Source organism: Copadichromis virginalis, linkage group LG19, assembly GCF_057382275.1.
Source record: "Copadichromis virginalis isolate Kocher_CV1m ecotype Utaka linkage group LG19, C_Virginalis_male_GT1.1, whole genome shotgun sequence".
Classification (NCBI taxonomy): Eukaryota; Metazoa; Chordata; class Actinopteri; order Cichliformes; family Cichlidae; genus Copadichromis; species Copadichromis virginalis.
Genome location: NC_140636.1, coordinates 30696830 through 30705894, shown reverse-complemented (window position 1 = coordinate 30705894; position 9065 = coordinate 30696830). Strand labels below are relative to the sequence as shown.

At 37.9% G+C, this 9065-nt stretch overlaps 2 protein-coding genes across 2 annotated transcripts; both read left to right on the top strand.

Moving 5' to 3' along the window:
• The first annotated feature begins 970 nt into the window (after window positions 1-970).
• zmpste24 (zinc metallopeptidase, STE24 homolog) lies at window positions 971-6177 on the top strand. The gene is made up of 9 exons (XM_085441887.1): window positions 971-1359; window positions 2429-2575; window positions 2670-2873; window positions 3197-3349; window positions 3507-3648; window positions 3879-4054; window positions 4323-4427; window positions 4541-4684; window positions 4771-6177. Exons 1-9 carry the CDS (start codon window positions 1252-1254, stop codon window positions 4993-4995), a joined length of 1404 nt encoding a protein of 467 aa, XP_085298013.1. The 5' UTR covers window positions 971-1251; the 3' UTR covers window positions 4996-6177.
• Window positions 6178-7586: 1409 nt separating this feature from the next.
• atp5if1b (ATP synthase inhibitory factor subunit 1b) lies at window positions 7587-8974 on the top strand. The gene is made up of 3 exons (XM_085441249.1): window positions 7587-7760; window positions 8418-8530; window positions 8629-8974. The coding sequence occupies exons 1-3, from the start codon at window positions 7617-7619 to the stop codon at window positions 8768-8770; spliced, it is 399 nt and encodes a 132-aa protein (XP_085297375.1). The 5' UTR covers window positions 7587-7616; the 3' UTR covers window positions 8771-8974.
• The last annotated feature ends 91 nt before the right edge of the window (window positions 8975-9065 follow it).

Sequence of the window (9065 nt, the reverse complement as noted above, 5' to 3'; positions counted from 1 at the left end):
TTGACTCTCTGGATTGTTTATTAATTTGTTAAATTTCCAAGTAAATTACTAATTTTCTTATTTCTTGGTAAATGTTATTGTCTTCCCTCAGATTAAAACTGTTAACTGAAAAAGTAAGCTTAGCGCTTTACATTATTTTATGGATCAGGCAAAGACGGACATCGTTTATAGTCCCAAACTCCTAAACTCCAAACAGTCCAGCGTTAGCTGTGCAACACTTCTTTGGGCTTAATTTTCAGTGAATTACAGTATTCGCTCATGAGAAGTATTCAGGAGGCCCTGCCGGAAGGTCTGTCAGAATCCAGTTTGCCTGGCACATGTGTGGTTAAAATTTGCAGATGCGACACTGCAAATAAACAGATTCTGTGCACGGGAAGGGTTGGGGGCAGCTGTGTGGTTTTAGTATTTAAAATTTTACATGTCTAAAGTGTTTTTAATTAAAGGTAAATTATTAGTTCTTTAAATCCATATTTATATAGATATGAAAAGCCACATTAATATATACTTTATATGTGTGCGTACTTTGTACTGAATAAAATGGGTGTGGTACAGGATCCGACACGTTTCCTGTTGTGTTGAAGTAAAAACCGTTATTTTATCGGTGGTGATTGCATGTAAATAATCAAAATGAACCGAGAAGAGGAATTAAGTAGCAAAAGTCAACATTTCCTGCGCTGCCACGTCTGTTTAGCTATCATGCTCATGGGATAAATGGGGCCGCTAAGGCCAGCAATAAACGTGTAGTTCTAGTGCTTTAAAAAAAAAAAGTAATACTCTAAAACCATAAATTATGCTTTATTAGGAGTTTAAATAGTGTGAATATACATTTGCATTCGTAGTTGCATTTTACACGAATATTTGTGTAGAATATTTATTAATGGGGGTTGAAATAAAGGTGTTTTCTCGAAATACAAAAATTTGAACTCTTTAGTGAGTCAGTCAAATTAAGAAAATCCACTGCGGAACCAAGTTATAGAAGACGTTCCTTTGGGTGCCGAATTCGTTGATACGCATAACCAACGGGCTCGGTAGTTGAGATGAATGGAATGATGTTAGTTGTAAAAGCCTAGACTTTTCTTAGGAATGAAAACTGGATGCAAAGATCTAAACTTTAGTCTGTATCTGTCTATTTGACGGAGGGGCATAGTTCCCATAATTCACGGTTAAAGAGCTGTCTGTGAGTGTGTGTGTAGAGCGGAAGCTAATTAGCTGCTAGCCTGCTTAGCTAACTGCTAGAGTAACAGAGCAAAGATGGTTGAAACTATGTTTGACCTGCCGGTGGAAAAGCAGATATTTTACGCTGTCCTAGGGTTTTCATGGACAGTATACCTTTGGGAGGCATATCTTTCTTACAGACAGGTGAGTCAATTGTTTACCAGATTAAATCCCTTTGCTTTATAATAAAAGCAGAGCGTAAATCAACGAACCGCTGACAGTGGTTAAAACGTTTGATTTTAATCTCCCGTGAACTCACTATGAGCTGTGTCTTTCATAAAGTCTGCATTTAATATAGGATATTCTGACAGTTGAATATGTGATGCGACCAAGGGGTCCGTTTAGCAGGGTTAGATTTTTATTGCTATTCAGTATTCTAGGTATTTAGTTTCAAAACACAACAGCGTAAGATTTCTTAATACGAAACCACTAAGCTATGAGTCCATAATCAGCTTGCTGTAAATGTTTACTGGTCTATTTCACGCCCAGACACGTGGATGTGAAATATGAAGCTATTTGAATCCTATTAAAACATTTTTTTATTCACTTCAGTTAAGCCACATTGAAAAGTATCTCACGACAGTGTTGGGATGGGTGTAGTTCCTCTAGGAACAGGAACTGATGTAGCAAATAATACAGAGAACGTCTTTAACCGAGAACATTATCACGTAGTCTTGATATGCTAGTACACACATGGAAAGAGTGCAGAGAGCAAGTTTTATGAGAATATGGACAAGGATTCACACGATTATCAAACACAATTGGCCTTCCTGTAAATCATTAGATTCATGGCAGTAGGCAATGTTTACTTGTTCTGTGAAATTTCTTTAGTTCAAATTTAGTGATTAAGAGCTAAAAGACTTCAAAGTAGATTTTGGTATCCCTAGTATAAAAACCCCCCACACAAATTATTGGCCTCACCTACCAGCTCAAAGGTCGAATTGTTGCAATATCGTTCACACGATTGTATAGTATTGACTCAACAAGTTAAAAAGTTGCTCTTTGAAACACATATTTAAAGGAAAACATCAAATTGGATTAGTATTGATTATATTATGTGATACTTGTCAAGTTTTGAGTTTAACACTTGAAAAATGCACATCTGAAATACGTAACTTGGACAGTTACACTGACCGCATTGGATCCCTACATCAGTACCTTGATGATTTTCACTGTTAATGTAACTTTATGCGCACGTCTTCCTACACTGCAGAGGAGGATATATAGAACAACAACCCATGTACCGCAGGAGCTGGGCAAGATCATGGATTCTGAAACATTTGAGAAGTCACGTCTTTACCAGCTGGATAAAAGCAACTTCAGCTTTTGGTCTGGACTCTATTCTGAGACCGAGGGGACGGTAAGATCATTTAACTAAAAGACACCGTTGTTTTAGCCTAGTAACTCATTCTGTATGCCACACATTTAAAATATTGTGCTCAAAACGGTTTCAGCTGATTCTGCTACTGGGTGGAATACCATTTCTGTGGGCTGTCGCTGGTTCTGTGACTGCTCGCTTTGGATTTGGTCCAGAATACGAGATCACCCAGTCCCTCGTGTTTCTGACGCTTGCTACCCTGTTCAGTGCTATAACTGGACTCCCCTGGAGTTTGTACAACACTTTCGTCATTGAGGAGAAGCACGGCTTTAATCAGCAGGTACACTGGCTGGAATGCACTCACTGTTTGTTGCTGAGACTAACTTGAGTTTGATTGGATTGAAGTTACCACAGTTGATGGGCTCCAGAGCTCATATTGAAGCTGTGTCTTTGTTGTTTAATGTCAAAAACACAAACGATTTAAAATGTAATAAGAACTTTGATGGACTGAAGTTTTTGACTGTGAAATTTTGTCTGTTTAAACCCAAAATGAATTCAAAGACCGGAGAATCTGTGAAGAAGTAAAAAGAAATCAGAACTCTAACACACTGTATTAATCTCCTGTTTACTCTGTTCTCTTTTAATGTCTGCTCTTCCTCTCAGACGTTGGGGTTTTTCCTCAAAGATGCCGTGAAGAAGTTTGCTGTCACTCAGTGCATCCTGCTTCCTGTGACCTCCCTGCTGCTGTACATCATAAAGATCGGCGGAGACTACTTCTTCATTTATGCTTGGCTCTTTACCCTGGTCGTTTCTCTGGTTAGTGGCGCATTCGCCTTGCTCTGTGAAAACGTTGAAAATGCATCACTGTGTAATAAGAAAATGGGTTTCTTGTCAGATAACTAGTGAGAAACTCAAAAGAAGTACATAGTTGATACTACACCTGTAATACATCCTGTCATCTCTGTCTTCTAAGGTACTTGTAACCATCTATGCTGATTACATTGCTCCCCTGTTTGACAAATTCACACCATTGCCAGATGGAGAGTTAAAGACAGATATCGAAGCCATGGCCAAGAGCATAAGCTTCCCCCTCACCAAAATTTACGTAGTTGAAGGTATGTCTTGAATGTGTCTTTTTAGTTATCATTCCCACTGTCACAGAGTGCTTGCTCATTGTGGGTCGTTTGTTGGGGATTTCTCTCTGTTGTTCTAGAGTCTTTTCCTTACATTATCAAGCCCCTTATTATTACATTGCAATCATTAGTATGTTGTTTTTTGTTTTTTTTTTTTTACATTGTGGAGCGATGGTTGGTTGGAGATCCATGAATTTTTGTCTTGTTTCCAGGTTCTAAACGTTCTTCACACAGCAATGCATACTTCTACGGGTTCTTCAAGAACAAACGCATTGTGCTGTTTGACACACTGCTGGAGGATTACTCGCCGCTCAACAAGGCTGGAGAGTCACAGCCTGAGCAGCCAGAGAGTGATGAGACATCCAGCGAGTCTAAAGCCAAGCCCAAGGTTGCGAAGAATTTCACTTGATTCATAAAAACACTTTTAAAGACAGAGTATTCTTACTTGTCTTGAAACACACTTTGGTTGATTTTTGCTTGATAACAACTGGTCTGAGAGCTTGAAAGATATATATCTTTTTTGTCATTAAGCTCTGTTTTGCTTTTAAAATCCTTTAATAAAGGATTGGGAAAAGCCCAAAGTATTAAATGTATTAATGTTTAGGCTTGATGTTGTTGGAAATTTTAGGTGACTGATTTTGAATCTTCTGTCACAGAACAAAAAACAAGGATGCAACAACCCAGAGATCCTTGCTGTTTTGGGTCATGAGCTTGGCCATTGGAAGCTTGGTCATACCGTCAAGAATATCGTCATTAGTCAGGTGATTTCTCCCAGATGGATGTCTTTTTGTTTTATCCCAAAGCATATAAAAGCCTGATTAGATCATACTACAGACATTCAGAGATTGAACTGAATCTATTTTTATCTCTTCAGATGAATTCCTTCCTGTGCTTCTCCTTATTTGCTGTTCTGATTGGACGTAAGGAGCTGTTTGTAGCTTTTGGCTTCGATGACAGCCAGCCCACATTAATAGGCTTGATGATTATCTTCCAGTTCATCTTTTCTCCTTACAACGAGGTATGTGTGAGATCATGAAAGTTTGAATAATTAAACCCTGTTGTTTTGAGATGTTTAAATATTTCTCTTCTTCCTCGCTTTTGTAGGTTCTGTCTTTCTGTCTGACGGTCCTGAGTCGCAGGTTTGAGTTCCAGGCAGATGCTTTTGCTCGCGGCATGGGCAAAGCCTCAGAGCTTTACTCGGCTCTCATCAAGCTGAACAAAGACAACCTGGGCTTCCCTGTTGCTGATTGGTTGTTTTCCATGTGGCACTATTCCCACCCTCCTCTCCTTGAGCGCCTCAGAGCACTGGGCAACACCAAGCAAGACTGACGGGGCAGGAAGGGGGAGCGGCGACCGCTGCCTCCTCCGAAGGGCCTCCGCAGACCGCTCCTGGCCCTGTGATGCACCCTGGTCTTTTTCCTTCCCTTCTGCCCCCCATTAGCAAATTTTATCTTATTTTATCCTTTTCTTCACTTGCCATACTTTGTTTTGTTTTTTTTTTCTTTGAAAGTTAGTTTTAAACAAAACCAAAACATATCAGCACAAGGCAACCATAAAAAAAATCTAAGCCTGTACTGTTCTTTTTCTTTTATTCAGAAAAACCATTTACACACTTGCTGTGTGTGATAGATCTGGACAACGTGTAAAGAAAAAAGCAATTGTCAGAGCACATATCAGATTTCTCAGATTGCACTCATAGATTTGTTTTTAGAAATCCTTTTATTTTTGTACAATTTATTCAGTACATCATTCTTTTTCCCTTCTAAGTATGAAGCTCAAATGAAATTGACAAGTTATTTGGCTGTTAAATGTTAAGTTGTTTTTTTTAAATTTATATTAATTTAAGATGATTAGTCATACAGTATATTTACTCATTACAATGCTTTTTACAGATGCACGGGCCAGATTGATTTGTACAGCAAGTGCAACATTTATTGTCAAGTTCAAGTGAATATTCATGAGTCTACTAATCAATTCAGTGCTTTTTTTAATTTTTATTTAAAGAGAAACTCTGTAGATTCTTTGTCACAGTGACAAAATACGAGTGCCTCCAATTCTCCTCTTTGTACCCATAATGATCACCTAGTGAACAGAGCGGTGCGAAATGTTTCGTTTGAACATTACATTAGACGTGTTATTTTTGTTTTGTTTTTTACATGCAATGAGGGGCTGCTGTTTTAATTTTCTTAAGCACCTGCTTGTCATGTAGGGTCCAACCATACCTGTACATATGTAACTTTGGTGATTAGAGTAATGATATATGGAGTGAATTGTTGAAAAAAAAATGTTGAATGTGATTTGAATTTTTAAGTTCGTGTAGAGTTTCATAGTTTTTGTTTGGTTTTTCTCTTTGTTTCATGCCAGCGATACCTGGTAAGCAAAGTATTTATAGGGGACTTATGGGAGGGAGATGGCAAGATTTCACCACGTGAGCCAGAGTTTGGTTTGCTCAGAGAGGGGGTGTATGCTTTCTTTGCAGTGTTGAATAAAATCTTCTAAGCATTTATCTTATTTGGGGTGCTTGTTTTACTTAGAAAAAAATTTTGCAAAAATCACACAAAAGATAAGATTTACATCCAGTGATGACTTTGGAATATATTTTTAATTTTACATATATATGTGTGTGTGTGTGTGTGTGTGTGTGTGTGTGTGTATATATACACACACACACACACAAAATGCTCACTGGACACTTAATTAGGCACAGCCTGGTTGGACCCCTTTTATACCTTCAAAACTGCCTTAATTCATATAGATATATTCTCTGTATGAATTGAGGCATTTTACACCATATCTGTAATGCATAGATTCAACAAAATGCTGGAAACATTCCTGAGATTTTGATAATTATATAATGGCATCACACAGTTCCTGGGCATCCATGAAGCAAATCTCTTGTTCCACCACATCCCAAATATGCTTTATTGGATTGAGACCTGGAGACTCGAGGTCATGTGAGTACAGAGATGTTCTGATCTTTGGCTAGAAGGATGCCAAGAAAATATCCCCTGCACCACCAACACCAGAACCATTAATGCAAGGCAAGACAGATCCATGCTTTCATGCTGTTTTAAAAATTCTGACCCTAACATGAATATGACAGCAAAAGGTAAGTCTTATCAGATCAGGGGAAATTTTTTTTCTTTTTTTTTTCCAGTTTTGGTGAGCTTCTGAGATTTGTAGCTTCAGTTTCCTTAGCTAACAGGAGTGGCACCTCATGTGATTTTCTGCTGCTGTAGCCCATCTGGTTCATGGTTTGGCATGTACATTCATGTATTTGAATTACTGTTGCCTTCCTACAATCTCTGTAAACTCTAGAGATGGTTGTGTGGGAAATTCCCAATGGATCAGCAGATTTTGAAGTACTTATAAAAACCATGCTATGGTCAAAGTTAATTAAATACCCTTTCTTCCCCATCCTGATGCTCAGCTTAAAAATAAATTGATGTTTTATAAACTTATTTCTTTAGATAAAAAATTACTGTGTACTAAAATATCAATTTAAAAAAAACCCAATTCACAAGTTATTTAATTAAGCTATGTAAAAAAGTAGAAATAACCATTGTTATTGTTGATTTTGTTTTTTTGTTTAAAAAACATTTTAAACCCCTTTTTGTTCACTAGCTGTGAATGTATATAGTATTTAAATTAATTAAAAAATGAATTAAAAAAATCACACATCGTGTTGCGTTATTGGTATGTAGCATAACAAAAATTATAAGGTCAGCTGCTACGTAAAGAGAGGCAATGCGGTGTCCATTTTTAAGACCATACCACTGCGGGAATTAAACACTGTGTTTTTTCTGCACTATGTTATTATTCCATGTTATGTATATGAAATATATTTAGCAGATAAATTGAAATAATACATCATCGTATGAATAGATTTTTTAAATGTATCATTTAATTGAACTAACGTATCTTCTGTTGGCACCCCCGCCTTGGACATAATGGCGCCGTCCTGTGGTGTATTTTTGTGGACAAGGACAAGCTCGACACTACTTGTCAGTGGTGTTTTCATAAACATGGCGAGGTTTTTGAGGCCTAATATCAGGACTTTTGTCACCTCACAGCTGAGAATGTCATCCGACCAGGTAATAAACGTCCTGCAACCGCCTCACTTCATTGCAAATACCGTGTAACCGTTATACAGCGGTGTGACATGTTTAGCCTCATCATTTTTGCTAGCTGAAAACCTTAATGACAGGTTCACCTGCTGTAGCACTGTGGTATTAGCTTTCTAATTGAACATTATAACCTAATAATTATAGGTTATATATGCCAAGGGGGTTAATTTTGTATGCACTGCCACCTGTCAGACTATTCAGAAAAAGAATTTGGTTTTGTGAGCTGCTTTGTCCTCTCAGACGTTTAGGTTTTGCTCAAAAAGCGTTTCTGGTCTGTTCGAGATATCTCCATTATCACCTTGGAAACAAAGAAGCCTTTTAACCCACTCAAAAAATATAAAACCTTGACCTTCAACGTGGGCTTGTTTTCACAGTGTCCAGCAGATTCACCTTAATATCACACAGAAAGCCCTGATCACTAAAGTTGAGAAAGAAAGTAACTTTAAGAAATGTTTAATTTTAAGCTGCCATCTGTTAAAGAAATGTCTTTATAGAAAATACTCAGAGCTCTATTTTTTATTTATGCATTTATTATTGGGTTTTGGGGTTTGTTTATTTTTTTGCTTGTTGCTGAGTTAATTCACTAAACTTGTTTTTCTCTTAAATACTTCCCCACCCACTCAGCTGGGTGAGCTGGGTAAAGGTGCCGGGAAAGGTGGTGGTGGTGGAGGCTCTATCAGAGAGGCAGGTGGATCCATGGGGAAGAAGCAGGCTGCAGAGGAGGAGATGTACTTCAAGTATGAAATTCAACTTATAGAGACAGTTTTTTGTCCACTTTTTCCACCTCTTCTACATGAAAATAAGCTTGCGTGATATCTGTCTTTCTTCATATAAGGCGCAAGGAGAAGGAGCAGCTGGCAGCACTAAAGCAGCACCATGAGGACGAAATTGATCACCACAAAAAGGAGATTGAACGTCTCCAGCGCGAGATTGACCGCCACAAGGGAAAGATCAGAAAGCTGAAGCATGATGACTGAGTGAAGCCTTTAAAATAAAACAAAAGTTTTGTTTTTTTTCTCCTCACTGTCCAAGACTCATTTAGTAACCACACTAGTTTCTGCGTGCACTGTGTTATGCCAGTCATGAATGTTTGAGTGATGGTACTTATGTAAATTCTTGAAAGGTATTAAAATTGATTAAAAGAAATGAGTACGGGTTCCATGGCATGCTCTCCAAGAACATTTTCCTGTGTGATGTTGTTCATTGGTGTGCCGTATGTCACAGGTACAATGCCAAAGTGAAAAAGACTAAATATAATCTGTGCTTCATGCA

Bases quoted from the DNA above. Each gene is read 5' to 3' on its own strand.
- zmpste24 (XM_085441887.1), top strand. From the start codon at position 1,252: ATGGTTGAAACTATGTTTGACCTGCCGGTGGAAAAGCAGATATTTTAC. The intron at 2,874-3,196 runs GTACACTGGCTG...TCTTCCTCTCAG, and splicing joins AGCACGGCTTTAATCAGCAG to ACGTTGGGGTTTTTCCTCAA. The intron at 3,350-3,506 runs GTTAGTGGCGCA...CTGTCTTCTAAG, and splicing joins TTACCCTGGTCGTTTCTCTG to GTACTTGTAACCATCTATGC.
- atp5if1b (XM_085441249.1), top strand. From the start codon at position 7,617: ATGGCGCCGTCCTGTGGTGTATTTTTGTGGACAAGGACAAGCTCGACA. The intron at 7,761-8,417 runs GTAATAAACGTC...CCACCCACTCAG, and splicing joins TGAGAATGTCATCCGACCAG to CTGGGTGAGCTGGGTAAAGG. The intron at 8,531-8,628 runs GTATGAAATTCA...TCTTCATATAAG, and splicing joins GAGGAGGAGATGTACTTCAA to GCGCAAGGAGAAGGAGCAGC.